Source organism: Pocillopora verrucosa, chromosome 7 (genome assembly GCF_036669915.1).
Source record: "Pocillopora verrucosa isolate sample1 chromosome 7, ASM3666991v2, whole genome shotgun sequence".
Lineage (NCBI taxonomy): Eukaryota > Metazoa > Cnidaria > Anthozoa > Scleractinia > Pocilloporidae > Pocillopora > Pocillopora verrucosa.
The window spans coordinates 4,914,472-4,939,131 of NC_089318.1; the positions used below are offsets into that span (position 1 = coordinate 4,914,472).

General features: G+C 37.2%; 2 protein-coding genes across 2 annotated transcripts; one reads left to right on the plus strand and one right to left on the minus strand.

The window, feature by feature from the left end:
• LOC131773069 (visual system homeobox 2-like) lies at window positions 1-9,552 on the minus strand. Its single transcript, XM_059089033.2, has 3 exons — window positions 9,220-9,552; window positions 8,334-8,557; window positions 1-1,500 (listed from the first exon to the last, which is right to left on the minus strand). The coding sequence occupies exons 1-3, from the start codon at window positions 9,455-9,457 to the stop codon at window positions 1,096-1,098; spliced, it is 867 nt and encodes a 288-aa protein (XP_058945016.2). The 5' UTR covers window positions 9,458-9,552; the 3' UTR covers window positions 1-1,095.
• A 6,159-nt stretch (window positions 9,553-15,711) lies between these two features.
• Window positions 15,712-23,379, plus strand: LOC131773051 (BTB/POZ domain-containing protein 9). Its single transcript, XM_059089013.2, has 7 exons — window positions 15,712-16,655; window positions 17,800-18,136; window positions 18,897-19,009; window positions 19,961-20,150; window positions 20,595-20,702; window positions 21,521-21,599; window positions 22,273-23,379. Exons 1-7 carry the CDS (start codon window positions 15,824-15,826, stop codon window positions 22,396-22,398), a joined length of 1,785 nt encoding a protein of 594 aa, XP_058944996.2. The 5' UTR covers window positions 15,712-15,823; the 3' UTR covers window positions 22,399-23,379.
• Window positions 23,380-24,660: the final 1,281 nt, after the last annotated feature.

The following is a 24,660-nucleotide window of genomic DNA, read 5'->3' on the forward strand; positions in this document are numbered from 1 at the left end:
TGAAGCGTTTTATTTACAAATATCTGATAAATACTATTGAAGTTTCTGAGACGCACTCGGCACCTAAATACGTGTATTCTGTAAATTTTTTTCTGTGTAGATTTTAGTTTTGAAATATTAAAAAAAAAAAAAAGACTCTCTTGGTTTATTGAACACGTTGAAGCAGGTCCTTTCTAAAAGCAATTACATTCGCCCTTTGTTCGCCATGCTCGTCTCAAACACCTCTAAGCTTTTATTTTCCAAACTGTATACCATTAAGCTTCCATACAGCATTTCTCTGTGGACAGGCTCTTCGTCATTTACAAAGTACACTTCTATAATTTAGTTATCGTGTGACCTTAGCGTTCGAGTGATCATGAGAGTAGTCCTGAAATGGACTTTTGTCGGTGGCAGTGACTCAGAGAACACTTTATTTTATTGTAACTATGTACAAGATAAAAATGTTTTAGCTCATTTCATTTTGTAACAGGCTCTTAGAAGCATGAGCATCCTACATACTTTGCACTGAGTAATAATAACTTTTTTTCATTGTGCACAAATGATTAATTCTTGTAAGCATTGATGTAAAATCCTTTACCAGGCCATAGATTACATATGCATTGTGTTTTATTAGTTGAGGCTCGGAGGGACACTGCTTTTGTGTCCGTCGTAATATTTTCCTGCTTTTTGTCTGTTGGTTTCAGTTTTGGCGAGAAAGATTTTCCATTTCTTCCAATTTTCCCGCCATTCTGTTAATTCGTGCCTAGTCTTGAATGGCTTGATAGAGAAATGTTCAATTGAATGTTGAAAGTAGTCCCACAATGCTTTGGTTTTGCTTTATTTTCTGTGATTGGTCTAAAAAAGTCGTGCCACTTTCTTGACCAATCAGATTCAAAACTTAAGTTAATCGCGACTAGATCACCCGCGTTTTCCCGCGCTTCAGACAGTTTTCAAGTTCCTCATTGGCTCCTAGTGACATTTTCCTTGTTATGATTGGCTCCTGAGACTACTTTGCTTTTAGTTTTATGACGGTCAATCGAAAAATTCCTCTATACATCACAGTCGATATGTTATTCTAAGATTCTAATTTTAGGACTGTTATTTCTTCATTTCTAATCACATATCTTCCAAATCGGTTTCTCCTTCGGATCCACTGTCGGAAAGCTTCCTTTCCTTCGATTCTTTATTTTTATACACCTGTATCATCATGGCCTCTTGTTCTTGAAGATGCTTGACTGCGGCATTGTGCTCCTGAGCTCGTTGCCTCAGTGACGCAATACTGTGGGACCTAAGGTCATCCCCAGTCTCTTTCGAAGTCTCTACCTTGATTTTATCTTCCATGAGCTTTGCTTTTTTATGCATGCCGAGCAGCCATGGGGCCGAGTTAGAGGTGAGATGAGGGGGAAGGGGTAAGGAGTGTCGTACCATCGCTCCATACAACCCGTACTCGGCCATTATGGAGCTGTGACCCCAACACTTTTCCTTCTTTCGCCATTTTGCCCGTCGATTTTGAAACCAGACCTGACGAAGTGAAAATAAGAGTTACTCCATTAGTTTGGGCTCGTAAAGATCTTTGGAAAAGGCGAGCAAGGCAAAAATGATTTAAAGAAGGAGTGTTTGTTCCATAAGTTATATAAGTTCAGTGAGGAACCGAATTCGAGAGCGCAAAACACTTTGGAAAACAAAAGCAATTTACTCCTGAATAATTTTTCCAAACTCGATTGAAAATTCTCTCATGACAAAATCAAAACTTTAATTTTAAGAATACATCTACCTTCATTTTCATTCTACATAAGATCAAAGATTTCTATTTAAAACTCATTTTCGATGATTTTCGAAAAGCACAGTCCTCGTGTTTCTAAAAAATGTCGCGGAAAATTATTCATGCAACTCTGGTTGAGGCTTTTTGCAGTCGAGACAAATTGTTGTTAAACAAAGTCAAATATATAGCGTTCCTTAACATACAACTGACTACATGCATCTAGTATAGATATCTCTGATAACGTTTTTATGAAAGAGGAAATTGAGATTTATATTTTCAAACAAAATAGCATCAACTTAAAAAACAGGCTCCCCTATTATAAGAATATTGAAAATTTTGATTATTCGCAGTGAGTTTTAACAAGGTAAGAAGAGCCTCTTTAAACGTAAATTGTAAACAAAGTGCTAAAAGAAGGCTCTCTAAACGGAAGGTCTAAGACAGTTTGGAAAATAAAGGCCAAGAATAAATTAAAGAAAACGACGTCTTTGTTGTTCATTCGAGGAAGTTTTTTCTTTGAACTTGAAACTAATAAACAGAGATAAGCAGAGTTATCTTCCTTCCAAGGCTGCCGGGATAAACTTTCCAGTTATTAATTTTCCAATCCGATAAATTTACTTCCTATTTCATAACAGTTCATGTCGCTCTGAACCGAATAAGAAACTTGCTCCTGTCCAATTTCTGTAATCCCAGACTCGACTTATCGAAGCGGAAATCTGTTCACTTTTTTCATAATATGCTGGCGGTGTGCAACCCAGGAATTTTACGTTATTAAAAAGAAAGCAATGTTTACTTGGTGCTTCAATTAATCTCTGCTTTTCGAGCGCTGTTTAGGTGTTAATTTTATGCCTAATGACCTGTTGTGGAAGGCTTCATTATTGTACGAATTAGTGATTTTGTTGAGTATGCGTGAGGTCGTTAAAAGTAAGTTTATATAGCTATCAAAACCTTATTTATGGGCACGTTTTGTTCTAAAATTAATCGTAATGATCTTTAGTGATCTAGATTGCCTGAAGAGCAAGTTTATACAATGAAGGCCCGCTTTTCAAAACTAATAATGTTTTGTTTTTGCTTGTTAGTGTCGTATTACTGGGAGTTTTCGTAATTTGTTCTTTTGTGTTTGCAATAAGACCGCCAAAACAGCTAAACTCAAAGCAATTGTAACTCAGGCCGCAGAAAAACAGCGTCTTCATAGTTTCAGGTTTTCATTATATGCCTTGAATGTTGTAAAAGGAGAATATTTTATCAGAGTTTTGTTTAGTTTCCTCTCGAAATTTTCATGACCATGAGAGAGAGGGCAACGATTAATTAACGATAGATTCTCATAATGATTCCACCAAAAAAAAAAAAACAAAAAAAGGTAACGGAAAAGAAAATTATTTCTATCAGTAATTATAACTTAACTGGTTTTTTTTGTTTTTTACTTTTTATTTTTAAGTTAAAAGCTGTTTAATTTAAGGAGTCCATTTTGCTTCGTGCATTACAGTTATATAAGCTAGATTTATCGCCGATTCGTAAAGACCTAAAAGTCAAGGTTATAATCTGCCGAGAAGACAGAAAAAAGACTGTGTAGAATATTTATCATCTATTCATTCCTAAATGGCATTGTCTTGTTAATGATTGTTTGATTTATCAGAGACAAACAGCCTTTCCCATTTTGAAGTGCGCAAAGTTTTCAGTTAAAACTTATTCTTTCGGCGCACGGCATGCAAACACGGAAACCCTTGAAAACAAGAAACGTGGCCACACGCTTAAACTTTTAAATGGGTTTGAATTAGTAAGCCTTTCTGACAAAAGAACGGAAGATAGTTTTCCCAGCTTTGTGATTAAAATTACTCATTTTTTTTCTTCTTCTGTCCTCGAAAAGGCCAAAAATAGTTAATAACTTGTCGGCCACCACGACGCGAAAAATAATAAAGAAAAGATGCTGATAAGAAAAAAATTTGTCGAAATGCACCTTGCTCTTTGTTAGTTTGATTTAAGCTTCACCTTGTGCTTTTTCTTTTAAAATTTTTTTTTTTGCGCAGAATTTGATGAACAAAAGACTGCGATTTACGAGATAAATTGTCTCCAAAAGAAGCAAATACTTTTGTCATAAACTAATCAGGCATTTCTAAACAGTAAAAGCAGTCTATACGCGCTAAACTATACATTTTCCGTTTATTTTTTGCAACATTGTTGTGTTCAAACATGCAAACGGAGTGAATCTAGTTCTAAGTCTTAATAAGTATCCTGAAATCGTGAAATTTATCGAACATGTTCAGGAAGTGATTAATTTTTTGAGATTCAGGGCATTTTTCATTGAGAAGCAAATTTTTAATTGAAATTTATTAATTTGGAATAAGTGGAACATTTTTTTTTTGGAGTCTTTTTTTTTTTTCTTTATTTTCCATTTTCATTTGAATCTTCATTTGTAGGCTTTCTGTCATGTCTCTAAGCCTTAATTTCTAGCCTGAAAATTTGGATGCAAATTCTGAGCAACAGTTTCTTTTCAACTTCGATTTCATGACGAGTCTATTAATTTTACCGCATATAAACTAGTTTCATTACTCTTCCACATCGCCTGGAGCAAAATTTACGAGACCTTTAGTTCGTTTTGATTGTCATGTTGATTTAAAACAAGCCCTAACCGACCAACGCCATACTGTTCAACGACAAATTTAGTATAAACAATTTTCGTTTTGCGGCGTTACTTAAAAGTTCACGTCTTTCACTTTTCGAACTATGATTGCAGGAGGATTTTTATAAGCGCTCGCGAACCGTTCCAAACAGCTGGACATAAATGGGTAGTTTATAAGCTGACTTGAAGTAGTTTGGGTAAACATTTTGAGTCGAAAAAAAAAGCAGGTGAACTGCCGGAATTATACAACTAACGAAAGTCGTGCAGTTTTTCATCCCTGAAACAAAAAAATGAAATTTATAAAGTAGATTTGAAGTCTTTACTCTTGATAAATATTTCTATCTTTTAAAACGTTTTTTTTTCTACTTTCTGCCGACTACTAACTTACAATCTTAACCAATGTTTCTTTGTTGTCTCCTCTGTGATATTTTCGACCAAGGCAATTTGGAAACTTATTTCAAGCCTAATTATAGTTTCTCTAATGATGTTTTTTATTAGCACTGATTGGTGAATGTTATATTCAGCAAAAGCATAAGTTCTACGGAGAAGATGTACGAATATGTGTGTAGCCCAGAAGTTTACGGTCGCAAATGTGCAAGATGGCGGAAGTTGTAACACGCACCCACGAAAACGACTTCGTTAATTTTTGATATACTTTTGTTGTAACAATAACAATTTTCCTTAGCTACTGTCTTGTTTTAAGAAGTTCCTTTTTAGTTATTTTACCATGCAATTTTGAACTGAAAGGAACATCCAGCGGATAGAAACGATGGAGAAAATTTATGAGCAGTTCAAGCTTCTATTGTTTAAATTGTGACGAGCAACAGTATGATTTGACCACAACACGTTCGTTGTATTATTTTTGAAGTTATATAACTTTTAATAATTTTGGAGAGAGTTTTCTTTCGCGGTTTTCATTTTTTCCTTCTGTATGTTTTCACAAATTGAAGCTGCTTCTGGTCGTCGGATATAAAGCTAGTTAGTTTTAAATGCAGTCAAAACAACCTCAGAATTTCTTTCAAGAGGTAGCCACTGCCTCGTTTAAATTAGCTTTACAAAAGAGCCAATAGGCAAGGACACAGAGTAAAATAACAAACAAAATATTAAAAGATCTCTGATATGACCTAAGGGCTTCATCTAACTTAGCGTGGTGTTTTCCGGAGAGTGGAAATTTATCCGTAAAACACACGCACTTGAAAGGCAAGTTTTGGAGTGCACGCTGTTTTAAATCAACACCGTGTTCCTCTCTTTCTTTAGGTTTTCTTGAATGTTTCATCAATTTCTCAAAAAAGAAATTAAGCCGTTTTCTTATTAGATTGTCTGTTTTGGCAATTTGGAAAAAAACATTATAAACAATGGCGCCGCTTCGCAGCTTCTTTGATTGTATCTTGGCTGAAAGAGTAAGCCTATGGCTCAAGCATGCGAAAATTGGCTTGCTTATAAATCAGAGATATCACTGAAGGTTTTAATGATTAGCTAGAAAACTCGAAACAACATCGAATTATTTACTCTTCTGGGCAACGGTAATTAAAACGGGGACGCGGTGTTTAGAAAAATGAAATCGAACCGAAAATGGAGATTTCCTTGTATAAAACTGGTAACGAATTTACAGTACGGAGACAACATTATGTATGGCAAAGGTTCTAATTAGAAAGACTGTCTTCAGTCCTTGAAATAAATGAAGATGGGTAGTTTAATAACGAAGTACGTATTTCGAGCGCGCACTCAATTTGTTTACGGGCGGTGAACTCCAGCACAAATCGATTGTTTTGATTAGCAGCGAAAAGTTTATGGACTTCTCTTAGCAGTTCAGTCTAAATTTTTACAAAGTGTTTATTTCTAATTTTTAACTTCAAACCCAAGCCCAGAGTCCGCTGTTGTCATTTCCTAAAGGGGATCCAAACTCGCCGAGGTTGAAGTGGTCAAATGCATTTTTCAGTCGCCCCCGCGCCGGGAGTTCTTTGGTGATGAAACGCTCCCGATTCATCCGTGCGTGCTAAAATGATTCAGCTGATATCGTAATACACAGATCAATCGCTAGCACGGTCAGTGTAAGATTACTAATTCGCTTGCCAAGACAGCTGAATAGAGCTATTAATCCTGACTGAAACAACGGCCTTAAACTATCTCAGCGGGAAAACACAGTTTGAATCTCATCACAAGTAACAATTACAAATGCTGTCAAGGAGAATTAAACTTGTTTTTCTCAGTGGCAGCGAAATGAACGCGTTCTTTTGCTGTGACGCGACGCAAATTTGTATTCTACGCGGAAATTTTGTCAGCTTTTGAAATAAAAGAAAATCGAGAGAAAACCTGTTATCATGCACGTAGATCAATGCTCATTCAAAGATTGAGGAAAGTCGAGAGACTGATAAAAAGGAGAATTCGAGACGAAACCTAACTCGCTAATCATTGTTTGTCAAAGCTTATTGAAATGTGGAGGTTTTCCGGCAGTGTTTGAGGATTCTGTTAAAAAGTAATTACAACAGTACTTGTGAGAAACGGGCTTGTCAAATTTTCTTTCATTTAATTCTCGATGTAATGATAACGAAAAACAAAAACTTCCCAACACAAACGTGCTTGTGAGACATTGCAAGTGTATAATTGAAAAGGCTGTTAGGCTCCAAATTAAACGTAAACCCACCGGCAAAATGTCTCCTTTTAGGAAATGTGGTTGAAGGATGTTTTCCTAAGTCAAATTCTTACATTAGCCCAATATACCTTAACTTGCAAACCGTGACAGATGAAAAGACTCTTTTGCAAACTTTAGTATTGATTCATGTCAACTTTGAGAATGAAATATAGACAAGTTAGTTTTCACCCTCGTGCAAACTTCATTAGAACTGTATGTGTTTCCTGTTAGTTTTTATTTCTCTTTATGGCATGTTATCGCAGTATATTTCCGCCGCCATATACTCGTATAATATGCTATATTTACGCAATAATAAAAATTTAAGGGCGCTAAATCAACTTGATGGCTATACCGAAAAGGTCGTTGAATTATAATTAAGAAAGCAATTACCGACCACCAAATATGTAAAATTTTAAATTCCGAGGAAAAAGTGAATCCGCTCAACAAAAAGGCGACATAGTTCAAAGAAAAAAAATGGCATGCAATTAAAATTTTTCAATTGCACACCGGCTTGCTCCTTTTTCTGTTCAACTTCCGATGTATTTTTCCGTCGCATAAAGATTCCCTCCAATTTTGGAAAGCATACATTTAAAGACCGTTTTTCCGCCGATTTTTTTACAATAGCTAATATACTAACAATATTTTTGGCACCATTTGTTGAACGCTTTGTTCGGTTTATGGTGAGAAAAAAATTCAAATTTTTTGGTTTTTAATTTACCTCAAGTGTGGATTTTAGATAGTATTCAAGATTACGAGCCCTTGTTTGACGTGAGTCTTGATCTCGGTTTATTATCATCATTATTATTTCAGAAAAAAAATGAAGAATCATTGAAAACCTCGCTTGTTGTCAAATCAGAAACACCTGCGGCTCTGAAATCAGGTCGGCGTATAATTACGGTAATTAAAAGGAGTTCATAACTTTAATGAACACTAATGAATGCCAATTGCGGACTAATTTTTATTCCCGGAGCTTTCACCATCGTGGCGAACAAAACAAATTCGGTGAGATGGGCAAAGCATTTACACGCCGCGAATCGTTTGTGTTTTAATCAACGCAGAGTTGTTTTTTTTTTTCAGTTTCATTTCAATTTTTTCCAGGACGTTCTATCTGCATAAGAAGCTCATCAGATCGTCGGTACAAAAGCATTACTTTGCGTCGCTAAGGCAGATGTCTTCTTTTTGAGCCACGCACTGAAGGAAGGTGATCAAAAATCAAAAAAATATACTAATTAAAAATTTAAAGGCCGACTGAGCCTTCCTCGGGGATTTTTTCCCCCGCTTGTCGTTGGAATGTTTTTGGAAAAGTAGAAAATAAATAAATATATAAATATTTTTAACTATACCTGAATTCGGTCTTCGGGTAACTCGATTTTGGCAGAAAGGTTTTCCCTCGCATACACGTCAGGATAGTGGCTGTCTTTAAAAGCCTTTTCCAGTTCTTCTAGTTGATAATTTGTGAAAATAGTGCGATGTCGACGCTTTTTGGGTGCCTTCTTATTCGCCGTAGTTTTTTCTCCCTTCAGGTACAGGCACTTGTCAATTTTACTACTGTCTGTCCCGTGATGATCTAAGGATGAAATGATTTTCCATTTAGACGCCTTGAAGGAGTTGATATTTCTGCGAATTAGCAGTCTCTCACTGGAATAAATCTGCCATTTTCATTTTAATAGAAACTAAACAGAATTGTTATCCACAAATTTATACGCTGTGACAGAACGCGAAAAACTCTTATAGTAATACAAAACACAAATAGCGGAATGAAACATACAAGCGTTAGTAAATTTCTTGTGAAACTCTACTATATTATAAGCGTGGCAGCTGTTTTTTCCGGAGTTTGTTGCGTTCAGTTAGAAATCCATTAAAATGCAATCAAACATTTTGAAGTAAATCCAGCCTAGGTTTGTACTATCTATCGTCCGGAAACCAAATTTATTTCATTGTGAAGTCTTTTGAGAATAAAGTTTTCTGGCAAATTCATGGAATTACTCGAAAAAGATAACGGAAAGAAATCCCCGACGGTTTGACGAATCTGTCTGCTAAGGCTTGAAATGAACACCAGTTGTTAATTAGGGCATTACAAACCATTACTTTCGATCATTTGTTCCAATCAAGACACCGACGACCGCAGCGGAACAGCTCACTAAAACAGCCGTAGAAGGGGTGTTTAAAATGCAGTTAAACGAAATCTGATCTTGGGATAACAAAGTAGAAATTGTGGCAGACACTCACCTGGTAGTGCAGAAGCCTTTTCGTGGTCGGCATTCTGAGCCTCTAATCGGGCTGAAACCGGCGAAAAGCATTTTACAAGGCTCACACTTTGTTGACTTGCCGCCTTCGGTTTTGAGCTCTTCTCGCTAAGACCAAGGATGTCCTGAATAGCAAACGAGTGAATCTGGGAAGAACGTTTGACAGGAGGAAATCCCTCGGCGCGCGGAATAGCAAAACAAAATTGTACTTCGCGGCTCATGATGTTAGAGGCTGATGAAAAATCACCCAGGCGATTCCTAATAAGACTTTTGACCCGTCTTCCCTTGGTGATGGATGCGATATTCACTTCACGGCGGCCCAATATATCTGGATAGCTTTAATATTCCTGCAATCACTTTTATCTTCATTTAGCTATAATTAGCTATTGTCCTCAACAGAGAAATAATGCGAAGGAAATTTAACGATCAATCCGCAGCTGTCAATCAAGCCTCAGGACACCTAAATGTCAAACTTCTTTATACGGCTGTATTATTAGCTATATTATCTATCAAACGGCGGTCATCTAAATAATGAATTGACGAAGAGTTCCCTTAGACCCCGCAAAAACACATCAAGTTATCCCCCAAGCCGCATTCAACTTTTATTCCTTTGTTTCGCGATATTTTCCAACTTTCTGAATCGGTCCGTCGTCTTTCATCATTCTGTGCGGACAAGCAGTCAATTTTTTTTACACTTAATTAGTGACTGAAGCGAGCTTAGCGCGGGGATTTGAAAGTAAACATTGAAACATCATGTAACATGGGTTAAAAGCGCATCTTTTTGTTCCTTCGCTCTTTAGAACGGCATGTTTACAAAGCAAAAGCAAAGCTGATTTGCGACAAGAAAATATCCAGCCTGCTACATTTCAATCGAGGAAGAAAAAGCCAGGATTAACAGTTTGTTGTTAAAGCCCTTTTTTCGTAAAAGCCTTTTAGCTGACATTATCAAAGACCTTAGCCACCTGAATCCTGGCGAGTGTTTAAAAAACAAGAGGGTATTATGTTCCCCGGTGATATTACCATATTCAAGCTCTGAGGAGCTATAGAGTTGCTTATTTCATGACTCGAAAAGATCTTGAAGATTTTTTATCTTTTGTCTAGGAAACCATGTCAGTGCTCCTCGGAAGAGAACCGCATGAGATGTCAAGCTGGAAGTGAGCGTGAGAGGATATTTGACAAGTTGTCACTCATAGAGAAAACAATGAAATGTCCCATGGTGCGACTGAAAGACCGATCGAAGAGTTTATGAGCTGAGAATATATTAGATACCTCTCAAGTGCATCAGACCTGGCAGCTTATAGCTTCCTTTGTTTTCAATGCACGATAGAGCCGAAAATTTTAAATTATACTTTTTCCTTTTGATATGTTACTTTGTTTAATCGTCAACAACATATTGAAGTTGGCTTGTTTTGCAAATGAACGAAACTAATTTTATGTAAGTTTTTTTCCGACAATTTGCAGTAGATTTTATTCAGCAATAAGTTATTAGTTCCTCTTTATAATAATGGTCGATGGATAATCCAATACAATTATTCCTGTTTGAATTCTCTTGCTACAAAACCGTTAAGTCGGAATGTTTTTTGTTGACTTCAGATTTCAATACATTTTGCAATTTGTATTTTTTACACCGAGGGAGTAATCTGCGCTGTCGTCAAAATAACTCAATTTAATCAGATGAAAAGAAATCTGAATTTATTTATGAGGCCGCGTTCGTCCGCTGGTTTACAAAAGAAATACCCCCAACTCAATTAAACTTGGCCGGTGTTACAAAGTGCTGACCCAAAAAGTGCAAAAGTCTATAGGTTCTTCGAGAAGAATCTACCAAAAATCGGCAAATATTCGCTCTTTTTTTTTCCACGGGTGAGGAATTTGAACAACCCCGGACACATTCTGACAAATTATTCGGCGTTTACACTGGGGAAGAATAAACTTAGATGCAAACGAAAAAACCCGCCACCAATTTTTTAAACCTTTACTCTATAGCCTTCTGTAAGTGATTTTATCTCTATCAATTTATGAAAATTCTCTTTCGCACTCCTGAGAAAATTGTCCGGGAGCCAGGCTCTTGGAAAAAGAAATTTTAAAAACGATGTTGGTTTGTGGTAGAAAGCATGAGAATTTAACAGTCTGATTTCCTCTAAAGGCTGCCGACGTACACGTGGAAAATCGCATCGTTCCCAACGAAACGGTAATGTCTTAGTCCAAAACCATTACCCCAATGCAACCCTAAGGCCGAAAAGCCTTTGTCACCACTGAGTGTTGTCGGAGAGCTGCTTGAAGTCAAATTAGTTCACAAAAAAGACCTGATCTCCAGCCTTCCAAATGAGTTGTTTTTAATGAGGCATTCGCTGCTCAGTGCTTCGTAATAGAACTAAGATTAATCAATCACTGAGGGATTTCAAAAGGAAATTCTTTCATAGAGAATTAGCGCGAGATTTCTACGCGTTGGTATACAGCACACATTCTTAGCTTCATTAACTAAAAAGGGCGTACCGTAACGTTAGTGTATAGATGAAAAACAAGAATTGTTTTTCTCTGAGGTGGTTAAATTCTCCAAGTTCACCAGTGGTTCTCATTGTGTACTTTGAGTTTTCAAAGGCCTTGCGTGATTGTTTTATGTTTTAGCCTTTTTCATTATTATTATTATTATTATTTTTTATTTTCTTTGGAAATCCCCTTGCATAGAAAGCCATTTAAATTTTGGCAAATTAACCGCAATACCTTAAATTTAAAATCTAAATTTGCCTTCTGGGTGTGGAAAAGCTGTTTTCGAACTGATTCACGTCATGGTGGTGACATTTCATTTACTGAATCATTTTCAAGTAGTCGGGAAAAGCATTTGTAGTAATCCTGAAAAATGATGTAAAAAAATAATAGTAAAAAGTAACATAATATTACAATTGTTTCAAATATTTCTTGCAGCCTTGCGTTAAACTTAACTGAAGAATCGAGAAGAGAAAGCTGTTTGTTCTCTCCGTTGCCGAATAAACAATGACTTTTTCTAAGATTCAGTGGAAAAGAAAAAAATCCAAAATAATTAGAAGACTTTCGACAAAAAGCGGCTAATAGCCATAAAAATAGCCATAAATAGAGAGCTCGAGGGCCTGATGGTGAGAGACCTTTTAAATATTTTATGAAATTGTAGAAATTGCCAACTCGATGGTTCTTAGATCTTTTGGCGGCACCGCGCAAATGAAGTGTTTACACCGCTAGATTTGTTCCAAAAACTGACAGGTGTTTGTATATACGGCTCATCAGCTATAACTTGATGTTGAAAATTGCAGTTTGCTGTAAATAGTTTTTAATACGAGTTTGCCCGTGACTGATTTTACACACAACTAATCATAACACTTCATTACAGAACTAAATTATTACCTAAACTGCCAAACAGTGATTCGGTAATTCTTTGATGGCAAAAACTGATGACTTCAATTCACAGAGAGAAAATAGAAAAGACTCTGATTAACCTTGAAAGAACTTTTAAAATTCACCAGCTCGAAACCACGATTTTTAGAACTTTATCGAATCTTGAAAATACGATTTTTAGAAATATCGGAATAACATTCTTTACAAAGCCAATATTATTATAATATTTAGTTTTTTCTAAGTGACCCTTTCCGCTCCGTGCATTGCAAGAAAAGGCGCATATTTAACTAGCATGTTAGATAGGCCTGAATGAGCTTGTTAATAGCTCTCTTAAGGGCGAAGTCTAACTTTCCTCACAAAAGCACGACTGCACTTGAACGAAACAGCTGTTTTTTTGTATAATGCAGAGTATCTTCGCTCGGAGCACTATGACAGTGTTTTCGTAAGCTTTCATTATACACAAAAACCATTTAACTACAAGACTGACATTTAAATCTTTGAGCTGAAAACCTCTCAGTGAAAGCTTCGAGACTTTGTTAATTTACCTCGTATGGTCGAGCAGATTCGGTCCTTAGTGGGTAAAATCACTCGCGATCCATAGAAAAGTGTTTTTTTTTATGGCTCAGTGGGTACAATGCATGCAGTCGAAATTATGGCAAATGAGCTTCTTTATTAGATCAGCGTTGTGCTGAACACTGAAAAAGTGTTGATTAACTTGAATTTAACTAGAGTACAGCTTTTACGCCAAGGAGGGACTGATGGACGCTAATTGAAACAGGCCTTTAATTAAACGTTGAAAATGAAGAAACATTTCAATGCCTAAAGCTGGGCTCAGAGGGATGTACGTGACTGTAAGGTTGACACTGACTCAGTAAACTGGAAGTGATTTCGGCCTTGACCCTACTATGCACCTGTTCTCGGCTTTCATTAAGTTTTTTCTTAATGATATAATGCTGATTCAACGAGAAACTCATCAACTTGCTACAATCCTCCTCGGCTAAAAGTCGTTATCGTTAACTACCACGAGCGATTTTTAATTTTGTCTGATTTCCTTTTTTATAGACAAGGATTAGTGTTCATTAAACTTTGTTCAGTCAGTTATCAGCGGTCTGAGGGCAAACAAAATGACAGCTTTTTCGCCTTACATGTCATTGCTACGAAAAATAAATTGTTGCTTCCGGTTTATTACATGAATTTAATAGTAGCAGATGATTGAAATTTTACTTTCCAGTTTTACAATATTGGAAAAGTTCTTATATGATATTTCCTTCAGAAGATAGGACTTATCAAGTTGTCTTCTTTTTTAACAATATTTACTCCCGAAACAAACTCATAAAAAAATTAACAACTCGTATTAATCTCCTTGAAATTAGTGACAACAAATTAAACTCCTTCGTTTGTGTTCGCATGTTCTAAGTTTGCGCTCTGGTTCTTCCTTGAAGTGAAGATAACAGAAACAAACTCATAAAAAAAATTAACAACGCGTATTAATCTCCTTGAAATTAGTGACAACAAATTAAACTCCTTCGTTTGTGTTCGCATATTCTAAGTTTGCGCTCTGGTTCTTCCTTGAAGTGAAGATAACAGAAAGAAATATTTTATTCATTTTGTCACGTTTACTAAACAAAGAGGCCTTGTTTATGTGGTCTCGGGTACCCGAGAGAATCCTCCTCCTCGAGACAACTTTACTTAGCGTTTCCCTGGAGTTGTGATTTGTCACAGCTTTCCCCTCACCAGTATCCCTTGTGGCAACTAGGAAGGTTACATATGCGAGAAAATGGTCGACCAAAGGAAACAGTTTAAGTGTCTTCTTCTTCATTGTGTCCATCTAAGGCCCATTTGTATGGTGTCAGGCAACCGAGACAACCCTCCTCCGAGTTATCCTGGCCGAGCCACAGTTTCATTTTTTTCTTTCTTTTTAACTTAATTCAACCAAACGTTTACATTAAATTGTTAGAATCGTCTCGGGGCCGTCGAGGGGGAGGGGAAGAAAAGGGGGGGCGAGGGGGGTAAGGGGGGGTGAGGGGGGGTGAGGGGGGGTGAGATAGCGTGTTCGTAAAATAGGCTGGAAAGTTGCTCACTAGACCACTGAAAAATTGCTACAAAATTGCCAAAAAGTTGCAACCCAAATATCTTGATATTTTCACATCAACTTCAATTAAAAGTTTTACTTTTCCTTCTTCACAATAAATGTTTACATTGGTCGAGAAAAATACCTTGAAATTTCGCTCATAAATTATGAGCGAAATGTAATAATACTCTCAAGTCTAACGGAACAAAACACATGATTCGTTTGACATCTTGCTGAACGATATGAGGAGAACTTGAACGAAAATAGCTCTGCTGATTTCATTTTCAGAGTTTAAAACTACACATCCCTTGAAGTTTGCTACGAAATTGTTGACTTTATCGAGCTTGATATGTGATCTAAACCTGTATTTAGCTTCCAAATTGCTTAGAAAGGCAAAATTGTTCGAGATTGCTAGAACCGCAGAAAGTCGCTCCAAACACTAAAAGTTGCTAGAAGTTACTAAAAGTTGCCAAGCACAATCGGGACATGCCTAAGGGCGAGTTGTGTTGCGTCGGCAGTTAGCTGTCACGAATGAGACTGGTGAGTGGGCAGCTTTTACAAGTCACAAATCCATACAAACGCTCCCTGAGGTTGTCTCGCGGAGGGGATGGTTGTCTCGAGTATCCAAGACCATCTAAACCGGGCCTGTTTATGAAAGCTAGCCTAACTTCTAGATATCTTCCAACGTTAAAATCTATCAGGCTTCGATTTTAACTTTTGAAACCTCTCTCTCGCTGTCTTGGGGGATTGCCAAAAATGAAATTTATCACAGACATGATTGGAGATAAAGTACCTGCGTATCGCACCTGGTAGTTTTTCACTGGAATAAAACATGAATTATCTCGAAAACTATATATTTTTCTGATTTATAAAAAAAATCTCGACCGAAACCTCCTAAGTTCCTGCATAACGCAGGTTTTGTTATTTCTGAAAGAAGCCTTATTGATGACAGTTTACATCAGGATTGGTCCCTAGTCCTTACCGGCTGGGGCCTGGTTTGCAACGTAAGCGGTTACAAAGCTGACGTGGAATGTTAAGCAAATTTGTAGCTTGCAGGAACTGTCTGTGTAAACATGAAAAACGCTCTTCACTCCTCGCTTCACAGATCTGACCAGAGAAGCTAGGATAGCTTTGTCGAGGGTACTTTCTAATGGGTGACAGTCCAGATCTTCGTCTAGGAAATGCGCAGATAGCTGCTGGAGAAATCGACCACGTTGAGTTGCTGTCTTCGCAATCCAGCGCCCTTTTCCGCTCGCAAGAATTTACAGATGTTACCTTTAATGTTGATGGCTCGAAGATTTTCGCTCACAGGGTCGTTTTGGCTGCCCGGAGTGAGTATTTCAGGGCGCTGTTGTATGGAGGAATGAGAGAAACCAACCCAGAAACTGAGATCGAAATTAAAGACACTACGGCTTCCGCATTTGATGCCTTACTCAAATATATTTACAGTGGAAAAATATTTCTCGGCGATTATAAGGAGGAAACGATCTTGGAGCTGTTAAGCCTTGCACATAAATATGGTTTTCTTGCTTTGGAAAGTGCACTTCAAGGATATTTAAAATCCATATTAAGTATCAGAAACATATGCGTAATTTTTGATGCCGCGGTACTCTACCAAATGAATGATTTGTGTGCAACTTGTTTGAGCTTTCTGGACAGGAATGCTGTGGAGGTTTTATCAACAGATGGCTTTTCGTGCTTGACGAAATCGGCTTTGACAGAAGTTGTCAAAAGAGACTCGTTTTGTGCGCCTGAAAATCAAATTTTTAGGGCTGTGCAGGAGTGGGTCGAATCTGCAGAGGAGATGAGTGAAGGAGATTTTAAAGACATTTTGGACACAGTTCGACTTCCCCTCATAAGCTTACATGATTTGTTTAACACTGTGCGGCCTTCAGAGCTTTACTCTGCTGATGCCATTCTAGATGCAATTCAAATTAAGACAGAAAGCCGAGTTCATGAAATGAACTTTCGAGGGCATTTGGGTAAGTTAATGCACAAAATTGAAACAGTACAGCAATAACGGTAATGGTATGAATACGACATATGCGGTAAAAATGAATTTAAGGTTTGAAAGGTTCTTAATTAGTTGAAAGTTGAAGTTAAGATATTTTTGATAGGAATGTCTTCAACCCTTAAACACTCTTGTATCAGTAAGTGTATTCTCCATACTGTTCTCTATAAATTTCTTATTGTACTGACAAGGAGACTTTGTTTAAGAAACAAGTGCCTCTTGGGCTTTTGGTTGTAAAACAAATTTTCCTCGTCAGTACCATGGAAATTGTATAGAGAGCAGTAGGGAACAGTGATGGCCCGAGTGGAAGACATCATTAGGCATAAAAACTCAAAATTTCTTTGTTAAATATTCTCAGTCAACTGATAAGTCAGTCACTCCCCCTTTGGCTCTGATGGTGGTTTCCTCTCAGTCTGTTAAACTGTTAAATGATTAAAGGGGGTAAGTTTCTAAAAAACACTGTGGTAATGTGTTGGTGCGAGAGTATAACAAGGTAATTTGGTACTATCAACTGAGTTGATAATGTAAATTGGCTACCATAAAGAGTTTCAAAGCTGATGTTTCAAGTGTTGGCCCTCCATCAATTGCTCTGATGATGGGGTTAAGTGAATGACAAAGGGCTTAAGCTCCAAACGTCCACTTTTAAACTCTTACCAGTGGCCAATTTACGTTATCAACTCGGTTGATAATACTAAATTACCTTGTTAAACTGTTAGTCACATTGAATGAGACCAGTTTCATGTAAGGGTACCTTAACCCACACCATGTCTCTTACCTTTGTGATAGAACTTCAAGGAGTTCATCTGTTGTCTGTTTGATTTCTCATTGGCTGACAATGTTGTTAATTTTTCCTCCATCAACTGAGAATTGCTTTTATTATTTATTGTTTTAACAAGTGAAGGCAGGCTTCGATTGAGTTTGAACCTGTCACTTCTCAATATAATTTGGGTGATACTACCCAATGAGCATGTTGTAGCTACATTAGTTACAGTATAAGAGTTGGGAAAAAATAATGGGCTCTTTGTTCCCTGTAAAGAGATCTGATCACAAGTATTTTAACTACTGTATTTCATTCAAACTTTTTATCTCAATGCCTAAGTTCAAACCTTCTCTAGTTCCAGATGAAAACATTGCAACTTCCCAACATGGTGCTGAGGTGATTGAAGGAGAAATGAGAGAGTCCCTGTTGGATGGTGACACTACAAATTTTGACCTGGATCGGGGATTTACAAGACATCTCATTCTAGAAGGAGACAAAGGGATCTGTATTGCACTGGGCAGACCCAGTATAATAAACAATATCAAGATGTTGCTATGGAATAAAGACCCAAGATCTTATTCATATTACATAGAGGTGTCTGTGGACAATGAAGACTGGATTAGAGTGATTGATTACTCTAAGTATTTCTGCAGGTCCTGGCAAAGGTTGTACTTTAAACCGAGAGTTGTCAGGCAAGTGGTCTAAAGTTGGGTGTAAACTAAACCAAAACCATTTGATTGTGATGATGAATGAAATGTTTTTCAAGTAAATATCCAAAAGTCTTAAGTTAAAATATGTTTAACTTAGCTTCTTGATCAATACTAATAGCAGTATGTGAGAGTCAATTCAACATGAGAACTTGAATTAAACTCTAATGGAAGAAGCTTACCCTAGTGCAAATTTTTACTTTTCTTAATATACAATGTGCCTTTTTGGTCAGAATTTCTGACTAAGGGCTTAAGTCTATGGCAAAATGCCATGATTTCTACACATGACTTATTTTTTATGTAAGAGTGAGAAGTTGTAAACAATGGAACAAAATGCTGCTTTTAAGTCATATATTTATAGGTGGCACTTTTCTTTAAGCAATTTTGCATTTATTACCCTTTGTTCCTATGGGAGCTGTTGTGGCCCAATAGCTAAAGAGTTGGACGCAGAGGTCTGGGTTCCAGATCTAGCTGGGACATTGTGATGTGTCCTAGGGCAGTGCCTCTCTCTGACCAGAAGTATAAATAGGAACTGGCAAATTGTCAGGAAAGCCTGATAAATTGCTTGAGGGTACCCTTGTGATGGACTAGCATCCTGTCCCAGGGGGAGTAATGATACTCCTTGTTGCTTCATGCCATAGAAACTGGGATAAGCTCTGGCTGAATAAACCACTTGGCTAAGGTACAGACTTAACCTACCCAGTAATTTGTTCCCAATGCAATTTCCTCAATTTTGTTATTGTAGGTATATCCGGGTCCTTGGAGTTCACAACACTGTCAACAAAGTTTTCCATTTGGTACATTTTGAGTGTTCATACTCCAATACTACATATCAGCTGGGAGAGGACGGTGTCATTGGTGAGTTTCAATTATGTCCTCGATCTGTATGCATGGATGCATGTAATATGCAAAGTCAAGGCTAATTTTCAAACTTACAATCATGTGGTAAGTTTTGTGAAACTAGAAACTTGTCTATTTTAGCTTAGTCCTTTAACTCCCAAGATCTGATTGTTAATTATCCCCTCCAGCTGCCACAGATTTCCTTGTAAATTAGTTATGAGAACTTGGTGTTCGATCAAGATGGCAGCTTCAACCTGATAAGTTCTAATATTCTCATGAAGTATTTGCTGAATAATTTAAGAATATTCTAGGGAAAAGTTTCATGTTAATCACTTCTGGGAGTTAAGGGGTTTATGTATTTTTAACAAGTTCCACCAGCCAGATTCAAAACTAAAGCCAATTATGTTAGTTTGCTTGTTTTTACTTTGAATTCCCATTGGTTCTTGGTGGTGTTATCCTTTGAGCTAATTTGCTGTTGCAATTACCTTGGTTTTGTTTTTTTTGACACTATGTTGAAATGGGTGCTAAGGAATTCTTTATTAACCCTTTACACCCTAAAATCAGCATGCATATTCTCCATACTGCTCTTTATACATTTCATAAGATGCTGACAAGGAGAATTTGTTTACCAATCAAAAACTTCTTTCGTTGGTGATCATTTTTTTTATTCTCATGACCTTAAAGTGTGATTCAGCAGTGAAATTGTAGGGAGAAATTAGATGCTGGTCACTCTTAGGGTTTAAAGCCTTTGACCCCTAATAGTGACTAACATCTAAGTTATCCTTGAATCACACATTAGGATCACAAGAATAAGCTCTTGATTGTTAAACAAATTCTCCTTGTTAGCACTGTAGGAAATGTATACAGAACAGTATAGAGATTATGCATACTTATGTTAGGGTGTAAAGGGTAAAGTTGACTTGAAAATATGTTTTGTTGAGTAAGTCATTAATATTTTCCTGTATGTAGTCCCATTTGAGAATGTTGCCTTGCCGTCACTGGGAGCAAGTGTGATCGAGGGTGTCAGTCGAAGTCGTAATGCCCTTTTAAATGGTGAAGTTGGAAATTATGACTGGAACATTGGTTACACTTGCCATCAGCTGGGAAGTGGTGCCATTGTGGTTCAGTTACCTCAGCCCTACATTGTTAACACAATGAGGTAAGGAACCTATGATAGCCATGGAAATTCTCCATACAAAATCATTACATCATTAAGTGGACTGGGAATGAGAAAAGAGAGAAATGTCAACTGGAATTTAGCTTCCATCTAAAGCCAAACTGTTAGAACTGAGATACAGACACATGTTTGGTAGTAGGCTAGAAGACCCAATATGACAAAAACAACAACACCAACCACATTTAATGGTGCTAAAACTTACCCAATGTGCATTATCAATGAATGCAGCATGTTAAAATAGAGAAGAAAGAAATGAAACCATAGGCTTTTCCTAATTTAAAAACAAAGACCAGACAACACTATTTCACTCTTAATTTGAGAAAGTTTCAAAATTTGAGATTGTGGTTGGTAGATTCTGCAAAAAAAATTGCTCTTCCCATCACAGCAATCTTATGATCTGACAGGAATAATATGTTGCGCTTGTAGACTTCTTCTGTGGGATCTGGATGAACGAAAGTACAGCTACTTCATAGAGGTGTCGTGTGATCAACAGAGTTGGGTTCGAGTTGTGGACAAGACAAAGGAAGTATGCCGGTGAGGAAAAATTGAGCAAGTAGATAAGACGCTTTAACACCTTAACTCCCATGAGTAACCACGACAGAATTTCTCCTTACATTCTCAAAACAATATCAAGCAAACAAGTGATGAGAATACAGAAAAGCATCAATTAGGGAATTATTAGTTGATCCAATACCAAGTTTTCCAAACTGACATCATAAGGGTTGTATGGCAAACGGTGAGAAGAATTACTAATGAGATCTTGCAAGTGAAAGGGTTAAAAGACGGCAAACAAAATTTAGTGCAAGTGATAAGTAGAGGGAAGTGTGGTCATCAGAATTGTTTTATCTTGCTCATTCTCATTGTGATCATGGTTGCCATTGTCGTCATTATCTCAGGTCAATGTAGCAGTAGCATAAGGTTATCATGTTTTAACCCATCCAGGCCACTTGACCCTGCAATGATTTGTCACCACCCATATATACTCCCGTCAGGAGGAATGTACTCCTCAAGCAATTGAACAATTTGTGGCATAACACAATTCAACAGCAGTACTTGTCAGCCTTGGTTCTTTCAATGTAAATCATAAGGACATTTAGTATGTTGTGCACAGAATGCAATGCAGATGTTAATTTTTCCTTGAACAATGAAAAATATGAGAGCACTCAGTTTCTTTGAAGGTCAATGTGATAGGGGTCTTACAATGGATTGCTCTTTTCACTCTCAAGATGGCTAGTCCGCAACAACTTGTTTTGAAATTAATTTATGTTCAAGAAAGTTATATGTTATTTCTACAATGCCAAGGATTTCATAACTTTTGCTCTGGATAATTTCTCCTCTTTTATCTTATGTAGGTCATGGCAATATCTTTCCTTTGAGCCAAGACCAGTGGTCTTTGTGCGTATTGTTGGTGTTGAGAACACTGCAAATGAGGTAACAGACTCCTTAAATTGATTTGCCTATTTAAATACAAAAGCTGTTGAAACGAGCATACATGTGTTTTCAAATATACCCATATTCAGCATATTCAGAGATACATTTTAAAATTAGCTATCATGTTTAGTATTGGACGTGTAAACTGTGCACTATCAACACTCCCACCCAGTCTAAGACTTTAAGTCCACGAGACAGTCTTATCAAAGACGCTTATTACTTTACTTGCACACCCTGGTATGTGTCAATAGATGGAAATCTCCCATGGTGGGGAAAAGACAGATATCAGCTATCTTGAAATGAGAATTTTGTGCATGCTGCCATGTTGGATCTTGTTCCACTGTACAGTTGTCGTCATTATCTGTATGATCCTCTTGGGACTAATTCTTAGAAAAGAGTTCTTTTTTTATTGTAATAGCTGCAACCAAATGATTTGTATGATCCAAAATGGCAGTTGAGGTAAAAATCCAATCTAATCCTAGAAACCAAACCCTGCGGCACATATCCCTGTTCAGTTCTAATATGGAAGTGGAATAGAGGGTTTGACACCTATATACAGAAAAAAAATAAAGGACAAATATAGACAAAAACTTTTGTCACCAAAGGAAAAAATATCTTCAAATGTTGAAAGTTCCCATCATTTAAACTGTGAAATCTTTGAAAACCTCCTCAGGTGTTCCATTGTGTGCATTTTGAGTGCCCAGCTAATCACAAAGAACTTATGAACTGCAGCAGTGAAATGACAGATAGCTCGGAGCAGAGTGCTGCATCAGATTCCACTATTAGCTCTATCATGTGACCACTGATGGCCATCATTCTGTGATTTATCAAAACAGCAACTCATCCAAACATATTGCAGTATATTTTATATAATAAGTATAAAGTGAAAGGAATGGCACCTCGAATTTAAAACAGTTAAAAACATTGCAGTTCTTGTTTTGTTAATTCCCATATCCTACACTTCAGCTAGGCAACAGCATAATCAGAAAGGCCAGCTGACAAATGGCAACATAGGAAGCAGTTTCACTTGAATCTGCTGGTGATACAATCACAACTTCCTTGTATCTAAGTTTGTTGAGTAAAGTGTTTGGAACAAGCTAAGCCAGAATCCTCTGTAAATAGTTGAGTAGGACCTGGTTTGGACTTTGTGTCAGCCACTAAACTGACCACCTTGTGCAGAGTACATGATAGTAAAAAGTTGATAAGTGTGGCTACTTCAATTTGGAAGAGCCCAGCTGTTCTGACTTACTGCTTGTCTAACGCAGAGAATTTTAATTCTGGAATGGCTTTGATTCAGATGACAAATTTTATTTGTGGCAAACTAAACCAAATGCAATTATTATGGCAGCATATTTGTAACCCTTTACCAAGATCATAATGTTAATTCTCCCCTCTAGCTGCTTACATTTTCATGTAATTTGGTTTGGAGAATTTGGTGTCCAGCCAAAAGTAAATTCAGCTCAGCAACTGTTGGGTAAATCATTTTCCGCTTAAAGTGATTCAGTATATGAACTGATAACCGGAGCCGAGTATCTACAGTTTCAAATTTATTAATGTTATGGATCTTTGTTAATATGATGCTTTAATTTGCAATTTGAGTACAGCAAATCATATGAAATTCGGGTATACTTACAGAACTTTTAGAAAATTGTGTTGCATCTGTTAATTTTAATGTCACTATTCTTACTGTAGTCAAATTTTTAACTTCTGGATGGTACACTGTTGTGTGTAGCTTATAGTCTTGTTTATTTGCGGAATTTAATCGTACTTCAATGTACAAAGACTTCAAAATAAAATTAGAAATCTTTAAACTGTTTGGAGTTAATTTTTACTGACAGAAAGTCACTATACTTTGCCGACTGTGGGACATAATCACAGTTGCATATCTGGGAGGGCTCGCGTTGTAAGCTTAGGCCACTTGTGACCTTTAAGAATAGGTTGTCAATATTTTGTTGCATGCCAGCGGTAACAGTTGCCGTGGTGATGCTGATTTGATAGCTACATGTGGTATTCTTGTAGCAGAGTCGTAATAACAGCTTGAACTGATTGGAGTTCTACTCCATTTCTTCCGTTTCTTGTGAAGCTTAAGGTCTCACTACATTGCGTCTTGATGTACACAACCTCACCGCAATTTCTTCAGCTTCTCGGAAACCTTTTTGCGACAGGATTTCAATGAACGTCACTAGTAATCGTCTTGCAAGATATGTGTATTATCGGGTTGACAGTAGAATTCAATTTCGCCGTCCCAAACGCCAAATGACGAACTGTCGTTTTATCACTGTCCGAAAACTTTTCCCTGGTATAAAGAAACCATGGGACGTACAGAAGTCCAATTGGCAGAGCGAAAAACGAAAAAAAATGGACATTATATATTGTTACTGAAGTAGTTGACTTTAAGGTTTTCCGTTCTCTTTTGAAACTGAAGGTCAAGAATCCGTTTTTCATGGCGTCTAGCTTCCCTATAAAGAAGGATCTGAAGACAGATGATTGAGCTATACAATGTTACTTTCAAAACTACGACCGGGATCACCATCACCCTGGAATCAGAAAAAAGTAATCAAGAATGCTTGGGATCCAGGCGCCAGACCGATGAAACTATAACTCGCGTTTTAGTGAACATTTCGTTGTGTGCAAAAGCGTATTTGATAGTTAGATATCGTCCTCAGCTCATCAAATCTGAGTGGCCTAACACAGCGTGCCAAATTACGACAAAGGAGATGCTAAAAACCAAATTTATTCCGCAAAATTCGTGGAAACTTTTTCTTTGCAGTAAAAATTGTCATAGCTCCATGGAGGGGTTGAACAACCAACCCAGTCAATAGATCAGTAAGGGCTAAAGATGCCAACTAAACGTGGGAGTGAGTTTGAAGACGTCGTTTCGTTTTCACAGCCAAAATAACTATCGCGTTCAAAAAGCAGGTAAACGGACAGACGATAAAGCTAAGAACAGCTGCTGGGACAAGAAGACCATGTGTTGTGTTTTTCGACCACTGTCTTCGCCAAACGAGAACGCTTGCAGTTGAATGTGTTCCTTTTCAAACCGAGAGAAAAAAACAAAAAG

What these genes read in the sequence shown, in the direction of transcription:
- LOC131773051 (XM_059089013.2), top strand. Translation starts at nt 15,824, where the DNA reads ATGGGTGACAGTCCAGATCTTCGTCTAGGAAATGCGCAGATAGCTGCT. An exon ending in GGGAGAGGACGGTGTCATTG is followed by an intron (nt 19,010 to 19,960) that starts GTGAGTTTCAAT and finishes TCCTGTATGTAG; the next exon opens with TCCCATTTGAGAATGTTGCC. An exon ending in TACATTGTTAACACAATGAG is followed by an intron (nt 20,151 to 20,594) that starts GTAAGGAACCTA and finishes TTGCGCTTGTAG; the next exon opens with ACTTCTTCTGTGGGATCTGG.
- LOC131773069 (XM_059089033.2), bottom strand. Translation starts at nt 9,457, where the DNA reads ATGAGCCGCGAAGTACAATTTTGTTTTGCTATTCCGCGCGCCGAGGGA. An exon ending in AAAGGCTTCTGCACTACCAG is followed by an intron (nt 8,558 to 9,219) that starts GTGAGTGTCTGC and finishes TTTCATCCTTAG; the next exon opens with ATCATCACGGGACAGACAGT. An exon ending in TACCCGAAGACCGAATTCAG is followed by an intron (nt 1,501 to 8,333) that starts GTATAGTTAAAA and finishes TCACTTCGTCAG; the next exon opens with GTCTGGTTTCAAAATCGACG.